Source organism: Marmota flaviventris, chromosome 6 (assembly GCF_047511675.1).
Source record: "Marmota flaviventris isolate mMarFla1 chromosome 6, mMarFla1.hap1, whole genome shotgun sequence".
In the NCBI taxonomy this organism is placed as follows: domain Eukaryota; kingdom Metazoa; phylum Chordata; class Mammalia; order Rodentia; family Sciuridae; genus Marmota; species Marmota flaviventris.
In genome coordinates, this window is record NC_092503.1 from 14,742,959 (window position 1) to 14,769,400 (window position 26,442).

At 39.6% G+C, this 26,442-nt stretch overlaps 1 protein-coding gene and 1 non-coding gene across 5 annotated transcripts in view; one reads left to right on the top strand and one right to left on the bottom strand.

Moving 5' to 3' along the window:
* Rmnd1 (required for meiotic nuclear division 1 homolog) overlaps positions 1-26,065 on the top strand; it is a 41,161-nt gene extending 15,096 nt beyond the window's left edge. For 3 of the 4 annotated variants that reach the window (XM_027939428.2, XM_027939430.2, XM_071612911.1), the window contains 9 exons: positions 340-415; positions 3,488-3,527; positions 5,838-5,938; positions 8,205-8,311; positions 9,228-9,292; positions 11,540-11,616; positions 17,005-17,125; positions 25,313-25,429; positions 25,852-26,065. In XM_027939428.2, coding sequence (XP_027795229.1) covers positions 340-415; positions 3,488-3,527; positions 5,838-5,938; positions 8,205-8,311; positions 9,228-9,292; positions 11,540-11,616; positions 17,005-17,125; positions 25,313-25,429; positions 25,852-25,884 — 737 coding nt within the window. In that variant the 3' untranslated portion in view covers positions 25,885-26,065. Of the gene's footprint in view, positions 1-339; positions 416-3,487; positions 3,528-5,837; positions 5,939-8,204; positions 8,312-9,227; positions 9,293-11,539; positions 11,617-17,004; positions 17,126-21,569; positions 22,198-25,312; positions 25,430-25,851 lie in introns of those variants that run through there. The other variant, XR_011707694.1, reaches the window with a different exon arrangement.
* Positions 551-622, bottom strand: Trnat-ugu (transfer RNA threonine (anticodon UGU)). The gene has a single exon. It is a non-coding gene; the product is annotated as a tRNA-Thr (tRNA).
* Positions 26,066-26,442: the final 377 nt, after the last annotated feature.

Here is a 26,442-nt window from a genome sequence, read left to right on the forward strand (position 1 = left end):
GGGAAACTGTATACAACTGTTTGTAAATAACTAATAGTAACTTAATTGGTATGTTAATATTACTTATAATGTATTACATAAAATTCATTTACTTACAAGAAATATTACTGTACTAATATGTAAATTAACTACTGAGTAATGAATATTGTTATGTATTTGATAATATTTAAAAGGTTTAAATTTTTAAAATAGTTGCAGATAACTCTAGTTGTAGTTCTCAGAGTCTCCTTGGTGTACAAAGTTGTCATAAGTACTTCTGTAAAAATGTACAGATGACTTTTAAACCTGTGTCACTTTGTGACCTCGTTTTGTTGTTGTTGTTATTATTTTAAACCACAGATGCAGCAAATATTTTGGTGATGGGTGTGGAAAGTTCTGCAAAAGAAGGTGATCCTGGAACAATATTCTTCTTCAGGTAACACAGGAAGGAAACCCTGTTGGCAAATGAGTTCCTGACCAAGTCCCTCTAGTCGTTAAAGGTTCATGTACCTCTCATAACAGAACATGTGTTCAAAATGTATTTGTGACCAGAATCTTGTTTTCTCTTTTTTGGTGGTGCTGGGGATTGAACCCAGGGCCTTGTGCATACAAGGCAAGCACTCTACCAACTGAGCTATATCCCTAACCCAATCATCCGATTCTTTCTTCATCTAGCAGATCTGGAATCCTCCGGCAAATCCTCTTGGAAAAGTTTTGTTTTGTTTTGGTACCAGGGTTGAACCCAGGGGCCCTTAACCACTGAGCCACATCCCCAGCCCTCTCTATTTTTTATTTTGTATCACTGAATTGCTTAGGCCTCTAAGTTGCTCAGGCTCGCTTTGAACTTGCTGTCCTTATGCTTTATCCCACAAAATTGCTGGGATTATAGGCATGCACCACTGTGCCCAGCAAAATAAACAAATTTTAAAACAAGTAAATAGGGGCTGAGGGTGTGGCTCAGGGTAGAGTGGTTGCTTAGCAACCACTGGATTCAATCCTCTGCACCCCACCCCCCCCCAAAAAAAAAAAAGACCAACTACTAGTCTTCTCCTGCTTTGTCTCTATTTGTAAATGTGGATATTCACTGACGTTTAGGTAAAGTATCTGTCTCCTAGTCATCTCAGTGCCTGTGTAGGACTCATGCCACCTCCCCTGCTGTTCTTCCTTCCTTTTCTTTCTTCCTTTTTTGTGGCTTTTCATCTAAATTTTTAGCCTATCTTACCTCTCCAGAGATTTCAGACAGGGACCCTGACACACATATACTTACTCCTTTTATGTAGAGACTGTCTTGATACCAAATACAGTGGAGTAGTTGAATGGTAATAATAATAGAAACCATATTTTTTTTAAAATCTCCCCACACTTGAGGAAGGTCTGTTATTCCCATCTTACTGCCAAGAAAGGGGAGGGTCAAACAGGACTCAGTGAATTACCCAGGATCGTGAGACTCATAGGTGGCAGAGCAGAAACTTGTGGAAAATCTATAAGAATCCAAACTTGAAGATGGACAAGATACCACAGCACTCGCTACTCCAGAGAATGAGATAGAAGGGTTTTTTGAGCCCAGGAATTCAAGAGTTCAAGACCAGCTTAAGCAACATAGTGAGACCTTTTCCAAAAAAAAAAAAAAAAAAAAAAAATCTGAAGTTTGATTGAGGGTTTTGTGATCTTAGTCCTTAGGGGTGTTGAAAACAAGAAGCCTTATTTTTGTTCACATAGATGCTGCCTTCCATTTGACCCTACCATGAGAGATAATCAGGATTTCAACATTTAGCCCAAGTAGAATGACAGCAGCCCTGTGCCTCAAAGTGAAAAGTGTAGATTTCTGAGGGCCTAGATCAGCACTGTCCAGGGGAGATGTGGTGAAGCCTCACTCGTGATGCTGTGTTTTCTAGTTATCACAGTTTTAAAAATGAAAAAAAAAAGAGCAAAGCTGCCACCTCAAGGTGGCCAGGAAGCAGACTGTGACGGAAGGGCCTGGGGGCCAGATACACCCTCCCAAGGCACACTCCCAGTGACCTGCTTCCTCCAGCTAGGCCCCACCTCTGGGGCTGTTTCCACTATCTCCCATCCGCTAGGGATGAAGCACTTATCACAGGGCCTTTGGAGGAGCTTTTAGAGCCAAACCGCACCCTAGCATTTGAATTCAGTGGTGAATTTCACACTTAGAGCTCATCTCAGATGCCACCAGGCATGTTCCAGTTGCTCCATTGCTCCAGGTGGCTTCTGGGCACTGTATTGCACAGCCTGGCTCTAGATGGAGCGGTGAACATCTGCACATCTGAACCAGTACTGTGGTTGTGGCTTTGCTTCAGCACTGTGTCCTGAGACCCCACCCTGACCCGTTACACCAGCGTACTCACTGGCCTCCCTACCCGCCTGCTCAGCCCACCACTGCTCCTTTGGTCTGTTGTGGGTGGAGTTGTTCTTCATGATGCAACTCTGACGATGACACTCTCCTGCTTAAAATTCCAGGGGCTCTTCCCAGACTGTCACAGCACAGAGTCCTGTCAGGGCTGAGCTCTTGCCTGTTGCTTCAGCCTGAGGCTCATGTCCAGAATTCATGACCCTGCAGCTTCTGTTTGTCCAAGACACTGCCCTGTTCCCAATGTCCACCTCCCTGAACCTGTGCTGGTTCTGATGCACATGTTCTGTTTTCCTCATGTGGCTAGCTCTGCTAGTCCTTGAGAATTGTCCCTCTCCTGGACATCCCATAGTACATTCTGCATAACTTTTAAAGCCCTGGTGGTCTAGGTGTGTCTTTTCTAGCTTGGAGTTCCTGGACGATGGTAACGGATCACACTCATTTTTTTTCCATCCCCAGTGCTAAAATAAGCACAGACCCACACGTCTACTAAACACTTTGCTTGAGACATGTCTAAAGAATGATGTGAATGAATCCTATGTACCTTCCTTCCATTTCCCCCTTGTCTTTTTCAGCACAAAAACCCAAAGCCACGACTCTTTATTTACTAAAACAGATTAGTATGCGAAACTCCACACATGAAACCAAGTTCATTTATGGTCTTTAGAGCTTACATTCTGTCAGAGACACTGTGCAGGTGGGAGCTTTCCTCCACTGAGGCAGTTAGCTGTCAGAGCTTATAATTGGTCTTGTCTCTTTATTCCACAAGGTTAAAAACATAATCTTTGCATATAGCAGAATCTTCCTAATAAGGTGGGGTCTCAGAAGTTTTCCTAATTTTGATTTCTGTGCATCCACATTGAACCAAATATGAAAGAGTCCAGATACAGGAATTAATATTACAATAACTACTACTTATTTTGCAAATTGTGAGAAATCTTGAATTTTGAGAAATCAGGATTTATCAAGAATCAAAAAATATTTCGTATTTTAGCAAGTCCATCTAGGGACCATATTGTCTCATTAGGCAGTAAATCATATTTTCTGCAGTTGAATTCAGGATTTGTTCTAGATGTTACCTAAGCGTGGCTTCAGAATTATTCTACCTTTAACTCACCTGATTCTCTTGCACTTTTAAATCAGGGAAGGAGCTGCTGTGTTTTGGAATGTGAAAGATAAAACTGTAAGTATAAGTGAGGTGTGAAAGTATAAAAATACAGTTTTGTAAGAATAAATTGTTTATTAGCACTTAATAATTTGAGATTTTGGAAGATAAATTAATAGGCAATCCACAGCTTATTTGTACAGCATTATGTGATATTTATCTCATCAGTTTCATCTTCTAAAATGCATATTTTGGTTTATTTTTAAGTTTTATACATTTCTATTTTCTGGGCACACACTCATTTGTGGAGAATCCCAGCCACCCCTGGCAAACTGCAGGAAGAAAGAATTGCATTTACATGTGATAGTGCAGAGTGTGATTAATGCACATACAGTTTATTGGAAACTGGTTAAACTGATTCTTATTTTAGATAAAATTTTCAAGAACTTATCACTCATGGAAAATAATTTCTTCAATATCTATATTAGGATTTATTTAATGTAACCTTTTTAGAGGCAGCTTTGTGATGTACATCAAAGATTTATATTTAACTCAGCAATTTTATACCCAGAAAGTTACCCAAAAGAAATAATCACAATTATGCATGATGAATTACATAATGTTCATTAAACCATTTTTTATAATAGCAAAGATTATAAATAACGAAAACACATAATAATAGAAAGTTTGCTAAGTACAGTTATAGGATAAAATATACTACAGCTCTTAAAAATCATGTGGAATAATATCTATTCCCAGGAAACTGCTTATGTATGTGATACAGTTAAATTAAAAGAGCAAATTACAACCTGGGTGCAGTGGCGCATGCCTGTAATCCCAGTGATTCAGGAGGCTGAGGCAGGAGGATCATGAGTTCAAAGCCAGCCTCAGCAACTTAGTGAGGCCCTAAGCAACTCATTGAGACCCTGTCTCTAAATAAAAAATAAAATGGTTGGGGATGTTGCTTAGTAGTTAAGCACCCCTGGATTTAATTCCTGGTACCAAAAAAAGAGCAAATTAGAAAATATAACCAGCATAACATCATCTCTAATCCCAGTGGCTCAGGAAGCTAAGACAGGAGGATCCCAAGTTCAAAGCCAGTCTCAGCAATAGCGAGGCACTAAGCAACTCAGTGAGACCCTGTCTCTATATAAAATACAGAATAGGGCTGGGGATGTAGCTTGGTGGCCGAGAGCCCCTGGATTCAATCCCTGATATATGCCACCACGCCCTTCAGCTGGGTTCAGTGATATATGCCAATAATCCCAGCTATTTGAGAGGCTGAGAAAAGAGGATTGCAAGTTTGAGGCCAACCTCAGCAACTTGGCAAGACCCTTACAACATAGATCCTAGATTTAATCCTCAGTACAAAAAAAAATAAGTATGCTTCCTACAATCTCAGTTTTGCTAAAAGGAAATAGATACCTGCTCAGTAGAGGAGGAATTCTGGGGAACAGGAAATGTGCATGACCACCAAATATAATAAAGTATAAATTGATCATCTGAAGTTACAAAAAATATAACACCACTCTGTGGTTTTTGAGTGCTCTCATAAATGTTTGAATTCTAAAATTGGAAGAACTGTTTTGGAGAGCAAGTTAGCAATATTTATCAAAGATATAAGCAGGCATATCTTTTCTTTCTTTCTTTTTTTTTTTTACAATGCTGGGGATGAAATTCAGAGCCTCACACTTGCTAAGCAAGTACACTCTCCCTGAGCAACGCCCTCAGCCTGCATGTCTTTTGATCAGCAGTTTCTAAAGAAATAGGCCACAAAGATTTATGCATAATAATGGTGAATGGAGACATAATGGTGGAGAGCAGAAATTATCCCCCACAGATGGACATTTAATGTGGTTAAATAAATTGCAGTGTCTCCATTACGGAGAACAGCATTGCAAATGTTCATATGCATAGTTATCCCATTTCATGCAGAAAGCAAAATATACACAGACCTCACAGAAAAAAAATGTGTATAGGATATACCCCAAGTTTAATCATGGTTACCTCTGAGAATTATGATTCCAGGTGACAGAGAGAGATGGCCACTTTCTATACCTTTATGTTCCTTAAATTTTTACAAGTGTTTGCCTATACAATTTTTTTAGAAATTAAATAAATAAAAATCATAATGTTACCAGTGATTCTTTGGGATGTGGGATAACAACTTTATTTTCTTCCTTATGCTTATCTGTATTTTCCAAAAATGAAAATAAATGAACATGTCATCCTGATTAGCTTACTAGGTTAATAACATAGTGAGTTTGCCTTTTCCTTAAGAACTAAGCAGTAGAAAACAAACTATTCATTGTTACAAACATTAACCCCAGAGCACATTTGTACTTAGGGAGCCAGTTATAATTCCAGGTAATGTTCTTTTTCTTCTAGATGAAGCATGTAATGCAAGTTCTGGAGAAACATGAAATTCGGCCTTATGAGATTGCATTGGTACACTGGGAAAATGAAGAGCTTAACTACATAAAAATAGAGTAAGCAACTTTTTATCAAAGTTATGAAAAGGGTACTTGGGAACAAAACTAGGCAAAGTAGTAGGGAAGATAAATTATTTATGAATATGGAGACTAATGTTAAGAAAGAAGTTGTTGGTACAAATACAAAGCCTAAACTATATAATAAATATTAGTGGAAATAATATGCCTTTATCAGAATAACCCTATCATATTATTCCAGTAAAAAGTAAAGCCATTTTTTCCTGAATTGATTTTGAGCATAAAAAGGAAATGAGATAAGGGGTGATCTAAGAGAACCATTTGTAGACATGTGGGGGACTGCAGGAAGTGGGAGCCCAACATACAGTCTCCAGTAAGATATGAGTGGCAATAGCCTCACTGATTTTCCTGTCTCAGCAAGGGCAAAATGAGATGTTGGGGCAGGATAAATAGGATAGGAGACTCTTTCCTGGTGGTGTCACCAGTCTAGTGGAATCCGGGGGAGGAAAAGTCTTTGTAGGTTCTTAAGGAAGTAAGTATTGATGGCAGAGCTTGAGGAAAATTTAGAAGAGACACTAGCTACAGAAAGCAGATAAGCACTAAGTAATAATGGCCAGCAATAATGAAGTACTCACCACATGCCAGTCACTGTTTTCCAAGTACTTCCCATGCCTCACTTCATTTCAGAAACTCTGTAATTGCAGTTAACTGGCTTTCAAATGGAGTTCAGAGTGCTCTCTGGCCTATGGGCACCTGCCTAATAAATGGGAGCCTGGGCCTACAGCGTCTGCTCTTGAGTGAAGGTATCAACCAAAGAGACACACAAATGAGGAGCTATTCAGTTTTATTAATTTTATTTTTAAGCCCTCATTCTTGTGGTTATTGTTCCTGTGAATGTCCCTTCTTTTGGGAAATCAGAGAAATGCCATTGCTTGCTGGGCACTTGTATGTGCCTGGACACACAAATACACACACACACTCTTAAGAGTTGTGGAGGAATGAAATCCTTAACTGTTTGAATCTGAGTCAGCTATCTGATTTTATCACAAAAACCACTTTAGCCAGGCGTGGTGGCACATGCCTATAATCAATCCCAGTGACTCAGGAAGCTGAGACTGGGGGGTCGAAAATTCCAGCCTCAGCAATTTATCGAGGACCTGATAAGCAACTTAGTGAGATGCTGTCTCAAAAAAAATAAAAAGGGCTGGGAATGGGATTCAGTAGTAAAGCACCCCTGTATTAAATCCCTGGTACAAAAAAAAAAAAAGACCACGCTAGCTGTGTCACATGTGGGTCCTGCCTAGGGACAGCTATCTACTGCCTCCTTCGGTTCTGTGGTGTGGTCCAGGCTCGTTCATAAAACCCTTGCTCACTGCTCCCTTTCCTCTTTTCCCTCTGGCTGAGGTGGTCAGCAGATTCTGCCCTCAGCCTTCCCATTAGTCCCCAGTCCACCTTCCTTCATCTGTGTCTTCATGTCCCACACCTTTTGTGAAGGGTCCCCTGTACTTTCCCCATTTCCTTGTAATGTTTATATTCATAAACTCCCTCCCTCTGCTCTCCCAGTCCCTTCCAGAAAGATCTTCAGGTAAACCCTAGTTTTTTATAACTTCTGCCTCCCTTGCCTTCCCCGTCATGTAACTCCAATGTGTGGAGTTTTACATTCAGCATCTTTTCACTTAGCAATTACTGTGGACATTTTCCCTTTATATTAAGTATTCTTTCATAACATGTTGGAGTTTTTGTTTTTTATTTCTGTCTTTGAGATGGGGTTTTGCTATATCGCTGAGGCCGGCCTCCACTCTAGCTCTTGGGTTCAGGTGATTCTCCTTGTCTAAGCTTCCTGAGTGTTGGCACTATAGGCTCCCACCACCACATCTGGCTCCTTTTAATTTTTGTTTCGTGAAATTACTATTGAACGTTTGGTTTCTTTTCTGATTTTTTACTATTAAAGTAAAAACGTTTTGTACACAGATTTTTTTTTTACATTTTTTATTGTTTCCATACAATAAATTCTTAGAAATAAAATAACTTGGAAATAGTTTAGAGCATTTATAAAAACTCTTGATACAAATTAACAAAATGACCCCCAGAAAGGTGATTTTTTTCCAAAACAAAAACTTTAAACTATGTTTGAGATTTGGAAGATTCCTGGGTATGGGAGTTCTAGCTACTTGGGAGGCAGAGGCAAGAAGACTGACTGACCTCCACCATTCAAGACCAGCCAGGGCAACATAGTGAGACCCCCATCTCAAGAATAAAGGGTTTGTAAGTTACTTTCTTCACCATCCCCACCCTCCTTCCACAGAGGTCAGTCTAAACTTCACAGAGGGGAAATCAATTTAAATTCGGAGCTGGATTTAGATGATGCCATTCTAGAGAAGTTTGCTTTCTCCAATGCCCTTTGTCTTTCAGGTAAGTTACTGCTGCTGTTTGCAGAATGCATTACACAGTTTTCATTTCATCAAGGAGGAGTTTATTTGGTGAACATTTTGGCATGTTTTCACTCTACAAAGCTTTAGTATCCTTTTTTTTTTTCCTCCATAAAATAAATACAGTAGAAAGTTTAAAAGGTAGTGTCTGTACTATTACTCATTCCTTGTTAATTGTATTGATAAACCTTACTTTCTCCACAAATGTTTTTTATGTGATTATCACTGCCTTTGATTCCTCTCCCCTTCTGTCTGTATGATCATGATACTTGGGTACCTCTGATCCAGGCAGAGAAAGCCTAGCCCATGTGACTGGGCACAGGCCTCAGTGGAAAACCACACTCCCAGGTTCCACAGGAATGGGCCAGAGTCACAGCTACTCTAAGTTTTTCCTGAAAGATCCATGCCCCTGATAATACCGTAGAAGTTCTGTAAGAATTTCCTTTGCCTCTAGTGTGCATGAGGCAGCTGCTGCAGCAGCCCCTCCGCACCCTTCTGGGAAGCTTCAGAGACCTCTGTGCTTTCCTCATAGCCCTGAGGATTGTAAAGGAAGACCAGCGAAGGCCCGCTCCAGCCCTGTGCACAGAGCTACTCGGGGTGTCAAGGGGTGCCGCACACCTTCTGGGCTTCTGAGAAGTGGTATTAGAAAATCTGGAATTCTACTGGACTGCTAGACTAGCTTTGGTCTGTCAACAGGGCCTAGAAATCTTGAGTTTCCTGTTCTACGTTAGTGCTACCCTTTGCCATAACTAACTATCCTTAATTTTTAGTTTCAATTTTTAGCACATTTGCTTCTTCTACTTTTAATGTTCGAATGGCAGCAAAAGTACTGTACAGTTATGGATTTTATATAAGCATGAATAATATTATAAAGAAATTTTCCATGTTTTTCCCCCCAGTGAAACTGGCTATTTGGGAAGTGACACTGGATAAATTTATTGAGTCTATTCAGTCTATTCCAGAGGTAATTATATCAAGTTTATGCTTATTTTGAAGGATTGATTCCTAATTGAGAATAATACAAACTTCCTATATGTATAATAAAGTAAAAAAATGCACTAGGAATGGGGCTGGGGTTGTGGCTCAGTGGTAGAGCGTTCACCTAGCACATGTGAGGCCCTGGGTTCGATCCTCAGCACCACATAAAAAAATAAATAAAATTAAGGTATTGTGTCCAACAACAACTGAAAAATAAATATTTTTTTAAAATGCACTAGGAAAGCTACACAGAATTTAGGCAAAAGACAAACCAGGCTAGGGATGTGGCTCACTGGTAGAGTGCTTGCCTAGCATGCTTGAAAACTTGGGTCCAATCTTCAGACACACACACAAAACCAACTTCCAAATACATATAAAATGGTGAACTTTCATGTGTTGATTTTTTTTTTTTTAAACTTCAAATGACTGTGATGGCACAATATTTTTAATATAACTGAATAAAAGTTTTATATATATATATTATTTTTTTTTAAATTAACTGAATAAAAATATAACTGTGCTGGAGTGGTAGAGCATTTGCCTAGCATGCTAAGAGGCCCTCGATTTGATGCCCAGTTCTACAAAAAAGAAAAATGAAATCTTTCTAAGGAAGGAGATTATCACTTTTTTGTGATTAAAAAAAGACTACTAAATTTTGAGAAATATAGTAGCATAAAAGATAAGTTATTTTTAAAATATGGTTATAAATGTATAAAGTTATATTAAAAATGTCAAAGTGCATTAAAAGTCATTTTTACTAATGTTTTTACGGTGACACAATAATTACTCTTGGAAAAAAAGGCCCTGTTTTTATGATAAGATTAGGAATGTATATCATGGAAGTGCAGATACAAAGGGTATTTTAGCTTTCTATTACTGTAACAAGATATCTAAGATGATCAGCTTATAAAGAAGAAAGGTTTATATTGGCTCACAGTTTGGAGCATACTCAGTGCTGGTGCAATTTTTGTCCATAGTTGGACAAATCCATTGCTTTTAGATGTGTGGCAAAAAAGCATCTCATGGTAGGGAGCCTGTGGGAGAGCAAGCTATTTGCCTCTTTGTAGCCAGGAAGCAAAGAGAAAGTCTGGAATTCTACCAGAGTGCTAGACTAGCTTTGGTCTGTCAACAGGGCCTAGAAATCTTGAGTTTCCTATTTCTACGTTAGTGCTACCTTTGCCATAACTAACTCTCCTTAACTAACTATCCTCTTTGCCCTAAGGTAAAATTTTCTTTTGTAAATATAACATCTCATATGCTTAATAATATCAAGAAAACATTCCTGTATATTAAAGAGAAAACATTTAAGCCGAACATGGTGTCACATTCCTGTATATTAAAGAGAAAACATTTAAGCCGAGCATTTTGCCCTTCGAGGGTACACCCCAGTTACCTAGCTCCTGCCCACTAGGCCCCACCTCATAACGCTTCCACCTTTTCCCAGTAACACCACAGGATAAGGACCAAATCCTCAGACACATGGCCTTTGGGGGACTTTCAGGACCAAACTAGCCAGGCATGATGGTACATACCTGTAATCCCAGTGGTTTAGGAGGCCAAGACAAGAGGATGGCAAGTTTGAGGCCAACCTCTGCAACTTAGTGAGATCCTACTTCAAAATGAAAAAGGCAGGAGATATAGTTCATGGTAAAGTGCCCCTGAGTTCAATTCCCAGTACTGGATTAAAAAAAAAGAAAGAAAATAAACTATAGCAAAGGAAAATTTTAAAAAGCATAAAATTTCTACTTAATAAGATTTTGAAATCTTGGGGTGAGTGTAGATGTCTATTTGGGAGACTGACATATAAGAGTTATGTATGTAAGTTTAAAATTTTGCTCCTTTAGAATTTGCTTGATGAATCTAATACTTACTAGAATCCTTCAGTATCCATGGGGGATTAGTTCGAGGGCCCAACCCCTACCCCCAATATACCAAAAACTATGGATGCTTATCTTTATGTAAAATGGCATAGTATTTCCATATAACCCATGCATGTTCTCCTGTATACTTTAAATCATCTGTAGATTATTTATAATACCTAATACAATATAAATGCTGTGTAAATAGTTGTAATATACTGTGCCATTTAGGGAACAGTGACAAGGAAAAATCGTCCGCATACTCAGTGCTGGTGCAATTTTTAAAAATACTCTATTCTTTGTTAGTTGAATCCACAGGTGAAGAACCCACAGAAAAAGGGCTGACTGTGTACGTTTTCCCCCCTCCCAAATAGGCTTTAAAAGCTGGCAAGAAAGTGAAACTGTCTCATAAAGAAGTTATGCAGAAAATGGGTGAACTCTTTGCCCTAAGGTAAAATTTTCTTTTTGTAAATATAACATTTCATATGCTTAAAATATCAAGAAAACATTCCTGTATATTAAAGAGAAAACATTTAAGCCAGGCATGGTGTCACACGCCTGTAATCCCAGTGGCTCAGGAGGATGAGGCAGGAGGATCACGAGTTCAAAGCCAGCCTCAGCAAAAGCGAGGCACTAAGCAACTCAGTGAGACCCTGTCTCTAAATAAAATAAAAAATGGGGCTGGGGGTGTGGCTCAGTGGTCAAGTGCCCCTGAGTTCAATCCTTAGTATCAAAAACAGAGAGAGAGAGAGAGAAATTTGCCTTGATGGGAATTACAGCTATTTTTCTTTCACTGATTACTAGCATGGAGAACTCTTACCCATGAGAACCAAGCAGGCTGTATTAGGACTATACTGGAGGATAATCAGCATGTATAAGAGATTTTAATTGGTCTACATTAAACCATATCAAGGGCACAATAGATGCTCTTTGAAGGTAGGAAGATTCAGTCTAGAATTTGGTTAATGGGAATTCTCAGTAAAAATATATCACTGCATCATGTTGCTAAATCACTTAATTGCTACTGAAAAGTTATATACCATATTTCATTGAATTTCAGTCACTATAAAATGCCATAGACAAGGAAAACCCTGCCACTTAAACTATAATAATGCTTTTTTATGTTTATATTTATTTCATACTGAAATGAAAAATTCAGGAGATATAAATGGATCCAGAATTCAGGAGATACACCACTTTTAGCCGAATTGTGGCTCAGTGGTAGAGCACTTGCCTAGCATGTGTGAAGCACTGGGTTTGATCCCTGGCCCCACATAAAAATAAAAATAAAGGTATTGTGTCCATCTACAACTAAGAAGAATTTAAAAAGATATATAACTTTCTTCCTCCATGAAAACAGAGTTATCTAGTTATAGAATTGTAGTAACCTAAGAGAATGATGGAATTTGTCTACATATTGAATCATTGCCACATCATGTTTTCATACTGATAATGTTTTCATAAACCTTTAGTGGTTAGGTAAAGAACTGGAAAAGAATGGCTGCCTTTTATTGTTTTTCTGTCTGTAAGAAAAAGTTTTCTATTTTGGCATTTTTTTCATTTTTGTGTATGACAGTAGAATGTATTTTGGCAGAATATGCACATATAGAGTATAACTAATTCCATTTAGGTTCCCGCTCTTGTGGTCATACCTGGTGTGGAATTACCCTGGTTTTTTATACAAATACAAAGTTAGGAAAGTTATGACCAATGAATTCTATTGTTTCCTATTCCCCCCTCCGTCCCTTCCCTTTGTCTAATCCAGTGGACTTTTATTATCCCCACCACCCTCCCTTGTTGTGGGTTAGCATCCACAAGTCAGACCATTTGGCCTTTGGTTCTTTGGGATTGGTTTATTTCACTTAGCATGATATTCTCCGGTTCCATACATTTACCGGTAAATGCTATAATTTCATTCTTTATGTCGAGTAATATTCCGTTGGGTGTATATAACACATTTTCTTTATCCATTCATCTATTGAAGGATACCTAGGTTGTTTCCATAGCTTGGCTCCTGTGAGTTGAGTTGCTATAAACATTGATGTGACTGCGTCACTACAGTCGGATGATTTTAAGACCTTTGGATATACCGAGGAGTGGGATAACAGGGTCAAATGGTGGTTCCATTCCAAGTTTTCTAAGGAATCTCCATACTGCTTTCCATAGTGGTTGCACCAATTTGCAGTCCCACCAACAGTGTATGAGAGTACCTTTCTCCCCACATCCTCACCAACGTATACTGTTACTTGTATTCTTTATAACTGCCATTCCGACTGGAGTGAGATGGAATCTCAAGTGTAGTTTTAATTTACATCAACATTATAAAAATGGCCCTAATACCAAAAGTACTATACAGATTTAATGCAATTCCTATAAAGATCCCAATGACGTTCTTCACAAAAATAGAAAAAACAATCATGAAGTTCATTTGGGAAAAGAGGCCCAGAATAGCCAGAGCAATCCTTAGCAAGAAAAGCAATGCAGGAGGCATCACAATACCAGACCTTAAATTATACTACAGAGCATGGCATTGGCACCAAAACAGACATGAAGACCAATAAAAGACACACAGACACACCCCCATAAATACAGTTATCTCATCTCAGACACAGGCACTATAACCGCACATTGGAGAAAAGATAGCCTTTCAACAAATGGTGCTGGGAAAACTGGAAATCCATATGTAATAGAATGAAATTGAACCCCTATCTCTCACCCTGCACAAAACTCAACTCTAAGTGGATCAAGGACCTAGGCATTAGACCAGAGACCCCTGCAGTTACTGGAAGAAAAAGTAGGCCAACTCGCCAGCATGTCAGCTTGGGAACCAAATTCCTCAACAAGACTCCCTAAGGCTCAAGAACCAGTAAATGGAATGGTATCAAACTGAAAAGCTGCTTCACAGCAAAGGAAGCAATCAAGAACATGTACAGAGATCCTGTAGAATGGGAGAACATCTGCCCCGCCAGTACCACAGATAAGGCATAATTTCCAGGATATATAAAGAACTCAAAACTCTTAACACCAAAAAATTAATAACCCAATCAATAAATAGGCAAAGGAACTGAACAAACATTTCACAGAAGAAATATGAATGGTCAAAAAGTATGAAAAAAATGTTCAACATATCTAGCAATTATAATAATGTGTTTTAATCTTAGAATTTAGATTTTACATACATAGCCCTTTAGTCTTAATTTTTATGGATTCCCTCTTAAACATGCAGAAAGGAAGCTATTGGAAATAGTTCAAGGTAATGACAAATAAGTCACAACTGCCACATTTTAACAGACCCATCAATAATTTTTAAGATACCTCCCATATTTACAGATGTTAAATGGAAAGGACTGTGACCTAAAATTTATGAAATACAGTAATGCACATTGTAAATAAATGTCTGGCAATGTTTTTAGTTTAATTTTTTGTATTAGGGATTGATGTCAATGGTGCTTTACCACTGAGCTACACCCCCAGCCCTTTTTGAGACAGGGTCTCACTAAGTTGCTTGGGGCCTTGCTAAGTTGTTGAGGCTGGCCTCAAACTTGTGATCCTCCTGCCTCAGCCTCCTGAGTCGCTGAGATTACTGGCATACACCACCACACCTGGCTTCAGTTTGTTTTATTCTTATAATTGTCCAAGGATTTATGGGATAAAACATCCTGGATATTGCTTTTTGTCTCACTGGGCAGTATTATTCAGTTTTATTCCTTCTAATGTATTGAATTACCAGAGCTCCTTGTAAATGTTTACCCTAGGCTGCTGCTGCTGCTTAGATATTCTGCCTGGAGAGAAGCAGTTCAGTGTTTCATCATCCATGCATTTCTCATAGTTTAGGGACCCTAACTCAAGGTCATTCTTCAGGAGCAATCCCATGGCAGAAGTGGAAAAGCTGCATTCTTCTCTCTTGTTCTCTTAGTAATGCAGGCAGAAGCTGATGCTGCAAATTATAATATCAGACCTCAAAAGTAGCTGAGTGAGGTGGTGCACACCTATAATCCCAGCTACTTAGGAGGCTGAGGGAGGAGAATAACAAGTTGGAGGCCAGGCTGGGCAACTTAGCAAATAAAATAAAAAGGCCTAGCTATATAGTTCAGTGGTAGAGTGCTTATCTATAATGGATAAAGAGCTTGGTTCAATCTGCAGTCCCACAAAATAAATAAGTAAAGCCTCAAAAGTTAGAACTAAATATACTTAGATTTGTAAGTTTCTATAAGGCTTCCAGATGGGCACATACCTTTATTTTTTATTTATTTTCATGTAGTGCTGAGGATCCAACCCAGTGTCTCACACATGCTAGGCGAGCACTCTACCACTGAGGTCCATCCCCAGCACTATAAGGCTGACTTTTCTATCCAAAGTTTCCTTATTCTTAAAATAAAAGTGCATGTGTGTTAATAAAGGAAGGTGATGAATCTGAAAAGAAACATGGCAAGGTATATTGGGTGAAGTCACAACAGAAAAAAATCATTCACATTTAGTTTGATAGCATGTATGCGCAGGGAGCATCTATAAGGCCACATTGAAGTGTTCACAGGGCCTGTCATTGGAGAGAATAAAGGATTTGAGTCATGTATTTACTAGGGTTTACCACTATTTTTCTCAACTCCTGTCTAGGATATTTTCTTTTTTATAGTAAGCAACTATTTATGTGTAACTTTTACAACTTAAATCTTCACTTATTTAAAATTTTTTAAGTAAACTTAGACCTCTATACAAAACAGAAACTGAGAGGGAGAGAAAGAATGGATGTGTGAGTCTGCTTGTCCAGTGTTTGCATAATCACTGGAAGGATGCAGAGGAAACGGGCCACCATAGGAAGTGGGAGGAGAGGAGAGCTGAAGGTAAGAATGGGAGAAAGCTGTGTGGTGGCCACACTGTAATCCCGCTCCTGAGGAGTCTGAGGCAGGAAGATTGCAAATTTACTACCAGCCTGGGCAACTTAACCAGACCTCATCTCAAAAATAAAAAATTTTAAAAAGGGATGGGTGTGGCTAAGTGGTAAAATGAGGCCCAAGGTTCAGTCACCCCCACACCCACAATTAAGAGTACTATTTGTCAATTTTACCTATACATATAAATGTATATACACATTTTTTTTTCTTTTTGGTACTGTGGATTGAACCCAGGGGCCCTTAACCACTGAGCAACATCCCCAGGCTTTTGGTTGTTGTTGTTGTTGTTGTTTTTAAGAGAGATTCTTGTTAAGTTACTCAAGATCTTGCTAAATTACTATACTCAGGGACTCACTAAATTGCTGAGGATGGCTTTTTTGGGGGTGGGGTACTGGGGATGGAACTCGGGGGCACTTGACCACTGAGCCACATCCCCAGCCCTCTTTGTATTTTATTTAGAGACAGGGTCTCACAGAGTTGCTTAGTGCCTCGCTTTTGTTGAGGCTGGCTTTGAACTCTTGATCCTCCTGCCTCAGCCTCCCAAGCTGCTAGGATTATGTGTGTGCCCATCCCAGCTGAAGATGGCTTTGAACTTTCGATGCTCCTGCCTCAGCCTCCCAAATTGCTGGGATGACAGGCTTATACCTGTATATATTTTTAAAATTCTGAACTTTGTATTACCTATCCCTCCCAAATATGTGTGTGTATATTATAAGCTTTTTGTAATGAAAAAGAAACAACTTTAGAAATTGAAAACAGAATGTAATTAAAGACTGGATTAATTTGGTTGAGAATTTTAAAATTTTTTTCAGTGTTTAGATTTAAGTTACAAGTATTTTGCAAATGTCAGCACTTTAAAATGTTCTCATATAGCACAATATAAGTATGAAATAGAAACACTGATTTTTAATTCAAGATAAAAAGATTATGATTTTCCTTTTTTTAAGGCACCGTATAAACTTGAGTTCAGACTTCCTGATCACTCCTGATTTCTACTGGGACAGGGAAAACTTGGAGGAACTTTATGATAAAACTTGTCAATTCCTTAGCATTACTCGAAGAGTTAAGGTATGTACTTTGCACTTTTGTTAAGAGAAAAAATGTTGTTGACTACAATTTGCATGACTATGGCACTTAAATTAAGTGAACATGGTAACTGTTTTCAGGGATATATCTTCTTTAACTTCTGTTCAGATCTCTTCAAATGGCCCTTTTGTCCTCTTTACACTCACATTTCAACTTTTTGAGTCAGGATCTTCTGATATTTGCTTCAAAGATGAGATTTGTAGGAGTTTGAAGGCCTAACAGTGCATTAGGAAATTCTTGTCATGTTTAAGCAAGAGTTTGGGGAGTCCTGAATTATTATGGAGACACTGAAAACAGAAATAAACTTAAGGAAAAATCCTGTATGATGAATCAAGCGACTGACAATCGCAGGCCAGGGAGGACAAAAGTTGACTAATATTTGTCTGCAGTTGACAGACAGAAAGGTGGCCAAACAAAGAAGAATCAGGGGAAGGGTAATAAACTAAATTTAAGAAGTGCTGAGATTCGATAAGAATAAGTTACCCAAAGAAAACTCTCTCTGAGGTACTTAGAAGAGTGGAGGTAAAATGGAGAGGAGAAGGGCTGGGGTGGGGCGGGGGCTTGGTGGTGGAGCTCTTGCCTAGCCCATGTGAGGCTCTGGGTTCGGTCCTCAGCACCACATAAAAATAAGTCTTGTGTCCATCCACAACTAAAAAATATTCAAAAAAAAAGGTGCCTGGAGAGGAAAAGCATCCTTCTCAAGGCCGTTGTGGAGGTGGAAGCCGTGGAGTGTACTACATGGCAAAAGAGCAGAGCAAACAGAAAGTGGTGGTGCTACAGGTGCAGAGTTCTATGACACTGTGTCACACATGTCAATCCGTGTAGCCACAGGATCAAAATGCTTCACATCTCCCTCAGGCACCCCTTCATACCCACACCAGCCTCCACCCCCCAGCTTCACCAGCTTCACCGCCTGACAGTACTAATCTGTTCTCCATCTCCATATTTTTATTATAAGTAGAATCAGTGTGTAACTTTTAAAATCAGCTTTTTTCACTGACCAGCATGTACTGCCTTTGAGAGCCTTCCATATTGTTGGGTATATCAATTCTGACTTCCTGAGGATTGCTGAGACTTTTAAAAGTTTTGTTTTATTGATGTTGTTTTGAGCATATCTCCTCCCACAGATATTCAGTGGCTATTGTGGTCATTATACAGACAGCACAGTCTTCTGTTTCCACATTTTACCAGATCAAATGAAGCATATAAACTTTACTTCCCACTACATCCCTCTTTCCCGTATTTGTAAATCTTAACTATTCTTTTTCCCATTTTTTTTCTATAGATATTAAGAACTTAATCAGATAGTGTTATCATTTTTGCTTCAACCATCAAATGTAATTTTAGAAAACTCAGAAGAAAAGTTTGTTGTATTACCCATATTCTTATCTTTCTGTTCTTTCCCTTCCTTCTTATGTCCATGATTTCTTCATTTATTATTTTCTTCCTTTTCAAGAATTTTCTTTACCTGTAATCCCAGCGGCTTAGGAGGCTGAGGCAATAAGATCGAGAGTTCAAAGCCAGCCTCAGCAAAAGCAAGGCACAAGCAATTCAGTGAGACCCTGTCTCTAAATAAAATACAAAATAGGGCTGGGGATGTGGCTCAGTGGTTGAGTGCCCCTGAGTTCAATCCCCGGTACCAAAAAAAAAAAAAAAGAGAGAGAGAAAGAATTTTCTTTAGCCACTTTTTAAAGATAAGTCTGCTGATACACATTTGCTTAGTTTTTCCATCCCCTCCATTAATTTTCCCTCCACTCCTGAAAGATCTTTTCACAAGGTACAGGATTTGGGGTTGATAATTCTTTTCTTACACCTGAAAAATGCTGGGCTACTTCCCCCTGGCCTCCCTGGCTGCTGACAGGAAATCTGCTGTCATTCTACAACTTGCACCTTAGATCTTTTATTATAGTCCAAGTCTTTTGAAGCTCTGTTCATTTTTTCCGGTGTATTTTTCTCTCTGTCGTGCGGGTGGGGTAGTTTCTGTTGTTCCACCTGCAGGTTCACCCCTTCTTTCTTCTGTCATATTCATTTTCCTATTGAGGATGAATTTTTTATTTCATTGTGTTTCACTTTCAGTTCTAAAATTTCTGTTTCTTCTTGACATCTTCTGTTTCTCTACTGAGAGTGTCTGTTAACTGACTTTTTTCATTCCCTCCAAATAATTTTAATACTTCCAGTTTCCTTCATTCCCACAAGTGTTTATATTCTGTGGGTTTTGCTTGATATGCAAGGTCCTCACTACTCTATTCCTTTTTCAGTCTTGTTTCCAATCACTCCCTACATTCACCTTGGTGTTCCATCAAAAAGTAATGACTTGTTGGGCATGGTTGTGCACACCTGTAATCCCAGTGCCTTGGGAAGCTGAGGCAGGAGAATCACAAGTTCAAGACCAGCCTTAACAACTTAGTGAGATCCTATCTGAAGATAGTTTAAAGGGAGCGGGCTGGAGATGTGACTCAGTAGTTAAGCATCCCTGGGTTCAATCCTCAGCACCAAAAAAAAAAAGAAGAAAGAAAGAAATTACTTAGCTGGACATAGTAGCTCAATCTTATCATCCCAGCTACTTGGGAGACTAGGGCAGAAGGATGACAAATTCAAAGCCAGCCTCCACAATGACACCTTGTGTCAAAATATTTTTTTAAAGGCTCAGTGCCACTGCGTTGAGGGAAGCATATGCTTTCCTTATATTTTTCAAAGTGCCCAACATCCTACAGAGTAGACATCAAAAGAGTGGTCAGATAAGTGAAAGGTAGCCTTAAAGTGCCTGTTTTACCGCCCTCACCACTAGCAAGTTAGTTGTTCATTACCCAGTCTCACTCAGGCATCTCTCTGGTGTTAAATCTTCCACTTGAGTTAGGAAGCATTCCTGTAAGTTCTCAAACTACATTTTCTCTTAAGTATTTTCTTGGCATCCCCACAAACAATCAAGACTAGTTGAATAGTGTGTAAGATTTAAAAGTGACTTGTGTTAGTCACCTTTCGATCACTTTAACAGAAATACCTGATAATGAACTTACAAGGAACACAGGTTTATTTTGGCTCACAGTGTGGGAGGTTTCAGTCCTTGATCGATTGGCCCACTGTTACAGGCCTGTAATGAAGCAGCACACCATAGTGGGAGCATGTGGCAGAGCAAACCACTTACATCACAAGCTAGGAAGTGCTGTGGTTTAGATCTGAGGTATCCCCCACAAACTCATGTGTGAGACCATGCAAGAAAGCTTCAGAGGTGAAACGACCAGGTTGAGAGAGACAACCTAATCACTGCGTCAATCCACTGATAGGGATTTACTGGGTGGTGACTGTAGGCAGGTCGAGTATGGCTAGAGGAGCTGGGTTGATGGGTGCATGCATGCGGGGGGGTGGGGGTGGGGGGTGGTGTATATTTTGTCCTTCTTGAGTGGAGCTCTCTCTACTCCTGAGTTGCTTTCCTCTGCCACGCCCTTCTTAAGTGATGTTCTGCCTCACCTCTGGCCCAAAGTGGAACTGGCTATCTGTGAACTGAGACTTCCGAAACTGAGCACCAAATACATTTTTTCTCTTCCAATTGTTCTTGTCAGGTCTTTTGGCCACAGTGGGTGAAAAAGCTGACTAAAACAGGAAGCATACTCCTGGTGACCTAAAGATCTTCTATTAAGCTCCACCTCTTAATGGTTCTACCATTTCCCAATAACTCCACCTGGAGATTAACCCTTTAACACAATGGCCTTTTGGGGACAGCTCAACATTCTGTTGGCACCACAGCTAAATCAAAAGAAGAATGAATTTGGTTCTGGCCTTCAACAAGCCATTTGGTCTTTCAAGAAGACTAGGGGAAAGCTGGTCTTTATTTTTGTTTTTTCCCCCAAGATAAGTCTTGGGGAAATCAGGAGATGGGGCAAAAGACGTGCTGAAAAGCAGTCAAAAAACTTGAGGGCAGAGGTCAGGTCATTTCATTTGGTAATTGGATCACTGGAAAAAAATCTTCAGAGAGCAGTTAGAGCACTGTGGGGGAGGGGTACAGAAACCAGTTTGCAGCCAGTGCCATGTGCCATTTTATCAAATTGGTGTCCCTGTCACAGATCGTTCTCGTGCTACCTGCTCCATGAGCACTCCTTTTCATGACTTATACTCCACCTTTTCTTGTTAATTTTCAGGTATAATCCTAATCCCTCGTCTACCAAGTATTGCCCAGTTGATTCCCAAATCTCACAGACCCCTTCCACATTTACATATCTTATAGCTTTCCTTCTAAATACATGTGCCATTTCTACTGGAATGTGAGCTTCTTGAGATCAGAGACTATGATTATTTGCTTCCCAGTTTTGGCAAAGCTGCCACATACAGTAGGTTCTTGAATTTGTAGAATAGATCAGTATTGACATTTCAAAGTGAAACTCATTGTATTCTTCAGAAAAGATTGACCCATTCCTGTTTTCTATTTTAGCTACTGGCAGAACCATCAAGCATCACCATCTAGTCATTCAGTCAGAAAATTAAAGTCATCTGGGAGTCTTCTTTTTGCGTCACCCTCCACTTCTCATCTGTCAGACCATCTCTCCATTCCTAACTAAGTATCAGTCATTCATTGGGAGATATTTATTGAAAGCCTAGGTGATAAGCCCTGGACTAATGAACAACAGATAGGATTGCCATACCGACCCCAGCCTTGAGGTCCCCCCATAGTTAACATGCATCCCTACTGTTGCTTGGCCTCCTCCCTCCCCTGGACTAGTCTAAGACCTTCTGCACCCTCGGTCCAGAAGGCAGAGACATATGGTCTCACTTGCCATTCTGCCTTCTTTCCTGTAGAACAGTGAATCTTAAAACAAGTATTTCAGGATTGGGGAAAAAAAAAAAAAGGACTCTCTTTTAATAAAGCCTAGACATTATAGTGTGGCATGTTTTTTGTTGCTGCTGTAACAAATTACCACAAGCTTACCATTTTACAGTTTTATAGGTAAGAAGCCTGACATAGATCTCACTGGGCTAAAATCAAGGAGTTTGTAGGCCTTTCTTTCTTTCTGGAGGCTGCCTACATCCTGTGTCTCAGCCCCTACTTCAGTCTAGCAAAGGCAAGTTGAGTCTTCCTTGCATTGTATCATTCTGAATTCTTCTATTTCTACACTTAAAAGATCCGGTGATTACATTGGGCTCACCCAGATAACCTAGCCTTACCTGTCTTAAGGTCAGCTGATTAGCAATCTTACAGTCTTGTGATGTTCATAGGTTCTAGCAACAGCTGCAAATATCTATAGGATGGGGGGCATTATTCTACCTATACTACTTGGGTACTCAGTGCCTCTGAGAATATATTTACCTGACTTCCAAGCACGTCTTCCAAGTTATGCACTGTCTAGATATGTTCCCTGTGTGCTGTTTCCTGTTTGAAATAAATGTTCCCTTTCTGCCACCTCCCATTTCTTCCTGGCAACTGCCTGTTGAAGGCCTACTTCACATTGAGCACCCCCATGAAGCCTTCCGTTCTTTCCTTCTTCATTTGCTTACGTGACACAAGTGCCTCTATAGCTAAATGAAATAGGAAGCATGTAGTAGCAGAGACTCTTGATTGCACATTTCAACATGTTGTCAAATGCTTGGGTTAACTGGGTTTTGGAACTAACTTATACTTAATAGGATACTTTTGCAGGTGAGTTATATACAAATCCTAAAGAATTAAATAAGTTGAGTGATGAGGAAGTGGAGGAAGAAGATGTTGTTTATTTAGTCAGAGTTAAAATTAAGGGGTGAGTAGGTAATTTGAAGACAGAAGTAAACTTTAAGGGTGAACATTTTGTAGGCCAAGATGAAACAGTCAACAGAAAAAGGGAGGGAAGAAAGGGAAGGAGGTGGTCAAGTAAAAGGAAGGAAGGAAGGAAGGAAACACTGTTATAAATATTCAGATTAGACATCACAGGTGACCATGAAGTCTATAGAGTGTGGGTGAATGTTATTGTTGTAGTTCACCACTGTAGAATCCATGAACAGGATGCACCAAGAGTTTTTTGTCAATTTTCGCACTATGATTAGTCTCAATCCTCACTGGATAAACTTGCACTTCAGCATACTCCCATGAATGACACCCCCTCCTTTTTTTGGTCACCAGGGATTGAACCCAGGGATACTTAACCACTGAGCCACATCCCCAGCCCTTTTTTGTATTTTATTTAGAGACAGGGTCTCAGTTGCTTAAGGCCTCAGCCTCCAGAGTCGCTGGGATTACAAGTATGCACTACCACGCCTGGCTCAAAACTATTTTGGAAAGTTTGTTCCTAGACTTTCCAGTTTTCAAAACAAAGCACAGAGGGCTGGGGTTGTGGCTCACTGGTAGAGCGCTTACCTGGCACGTGTGAGGCACTGGGTTCGATCCTCAGCACCACATAAAAATAAATAAAGGCATGGTGTCCATCTACAACTAAAAAAACCCCCAAAAAACCAAAAAAGCACAAAGCAGAGATATTAAGCAGGTATATAACTTGCTAGTAGTCAGACAGGTTTTAAATTCAGTATTTTCTGTGAATCCCCAAAACCAGCAGATAAGTCATCATACTACAGAACCTTTGCTGCTCAGAGTAAAAAGTAGCACCAGGTAGTGGTGAGTAGGCAGGACATGTTCGGTGTTGGGTTTTAGTAGAAGGTAACCATTGTTTTTAACATCTTAAGGCCATGCTTTAAAAAAAAAAAAAAAAAAACAGAGAAACAAAAACATGTTTTGTCTTTTTTCTTAGTACTGGGGACTGAATCCAGGGCAGCTTCACCACTGAACCACATTGCAGCCCTTTTTTTAAAATTTTGAGACAGGGTCTCAATGTATCAGCCTCCCAAATTGCTGGGATTACAAGGGTGTGCCACCAGGCCCAGCTAAATTTGCCCTTTAAAACTGCTAACCACCTAAGGATGAATGGGCATGCCTGTAATCCCAGGGAATCAGGAGTCTGAGGCAGTATTGCAAATTCAAGGTTAGTCTTGGCAATTCAGTAAGACCCCATATCTCAATAAAATTTTTAAAAGAGCCAGGGATCAACTGAGACAATGTATATCTCCTTTAGAATAGTCATTATGAGACTTTGACCAGCCAGGGTCATCACCTGAAGTAGCCATAGGTGATGGATCTTTACCCCTCATCAACCCTTAAGATTAAGGGATCAAATTCCGGGGTGTTAGGGATTTGGGGTAGGGCTACATAATCTTAAAGAAACACCCACAGGCCATTAAGATAGTTTACAGGCATGCCCTGTAAAATGAAGGATAGTGCAGAAGAAAAACTGGAGTGAAATTCTCCAGCTCCACCCTGTTGCCACCTCTTAGCACTGTCCCTCAATAGCTATTAACACCCCACACCAAAGGGTTGCTCTCCCTCTGGAGACAGTCTGCATTCTCCCTTGTGTTTTGCTTTCTTTGACCACAAAGGCATCTCTATTGAAAATGCTCCCCCACACACACCCCTTTTCCCTTGAATGTGTCTTTCCTTTCCTAAATAAACCTGTCTGTGCCTTTGGAAGAAAAAAAGGGGGTGGGGAGGTGCTGCTGGGGATGTAGCTCAGAAGAATGCTCTCTTTAATCTCCACTACCAAAACTAAAACAACGAAAGGCAGCTACCAAAAACAAAGACTCAGAAACCTCATTTTTTATATCTTCTACCAAAATCTTAGACATAGCCAGGCACACATTAGTAATTCCAGCAACTAGGGAAGCTGAGGCTGGAAAATGGCAAGTTCAAGGCCAGCCTGGGCAATTTAGCAAGAGTCCCCCACATACAAAAAAAGGGGGCTAGGGGATGTGGCTCACTAGTAGAGCACCCTGGGTTCAATCCCCAAGGGGGGATGGAAGAGCTTTACAAAGACTGGCATGCACATATTTCTTAAATCTGCATTACAAAATGCCTCTAGGAGACTGGAAAGAATGGCTTCTTGACTTTGGGGAAGAGATGAAAAGTGGGAGGGTTTTTGTTTTGCAGTACTGTGCATAGAATCCAGCTCCACCCTGTCTCCACTCAGTGGTAACACTGAGCTACATCCCCAGCCCTTTTTGAGACAGGACCTAAGTTGTTGAGGCTGGTCTTAAACTTGCTGTCCTTAGCATTCAGTCACTGGAATTACATGGGTATACCACTGCACCTGGCTTTATTTCTTAAAAATAAATAAATTTAAATTGTATAAGTATGATACCAAAAGATTTTTTTTAATACAGGTCATGAATGAAAAACTTCAGCACTGCATGGAACTAACAGATCTAATGCGGAATCATCTGAATGAGAAGAGGGCACTGCGCTTGGAGTGGATGATCGTCATCCTCATCACCATTGAGGTGAATAGAAACTGTGACACAATCATTTTCTACCTTTTTACAATGGAAGGGCCTAGGATAATAAAGACAATTTGAGATACAAAGTTATAGCAGGAAAGGGGATAACTTTTAATTACTAATTCTATTCACAAAAGGGGCTCAAGTTTCAAATGACTGATATTTCGCAATTGCATTAAGTGTAATTTTTGGAAAGGTCCCACATTTTAAAGGTAGCATTTAGAAGTTCTAGTTGTGAATTTATTATGTATAGCCCAACATCAATTGACTGGGCCTCAGATTTGCAGCTTGGCATGGAGAAAGGCAAGTATTTACTCGAGGAGCATTTTTCATTAATCATGATCCTGGAAGTCATTGTAGTTTGCAGCAATACATTTGTTTACTGTGGAGTTAATTTTTTTTTTTTTTTTTTTTGTCATCCTAAGGTAATGTTTGAGCTGGGACGAGTATTTTTCTGATCCTGTGATAACCAAAGAGAGATTCAAGAGATATTCAAGTTCTGCAATCAAAAATGAACATTCACTACTGGGTGATCTCTTATTTAATAGATATTTAATTATTTCAAATATCAAGAAATTGTTACAATGGTCTTTTTCAGCTCTAAATATATTATTGCTTGAATAAAAATTAGGAAGAGTACAGTGTTTTGAGTCTGCATCAATGACAGTTCAAAAGAAAATTGTTTTTCCTCAGATTGAAGAACTCTGGATGATAACCTTAGCATCCAGGAAATCTCAGCAGATTCCCCTGGGTTTTTGGTATTGAACCCAGACTTTTTAACTACTGACTGAGCTGCATCCCCAACACTTTTTGAGACAGGGTCTCACCAAGTTGCTGAGGATTGTGCCACTGCAGGCACAATCATACTTCTTAAACAAATAGGCCTAGAATTTGAACACCACCCCTTCATCATGGCCTTGGCTAAAAAAAACAGTACAGGATCTCAGGAGTATTAACATACATGGTATCAAGACAGGCTTTTGATGGTAGAAACACAACATACCTATTTTAGATGA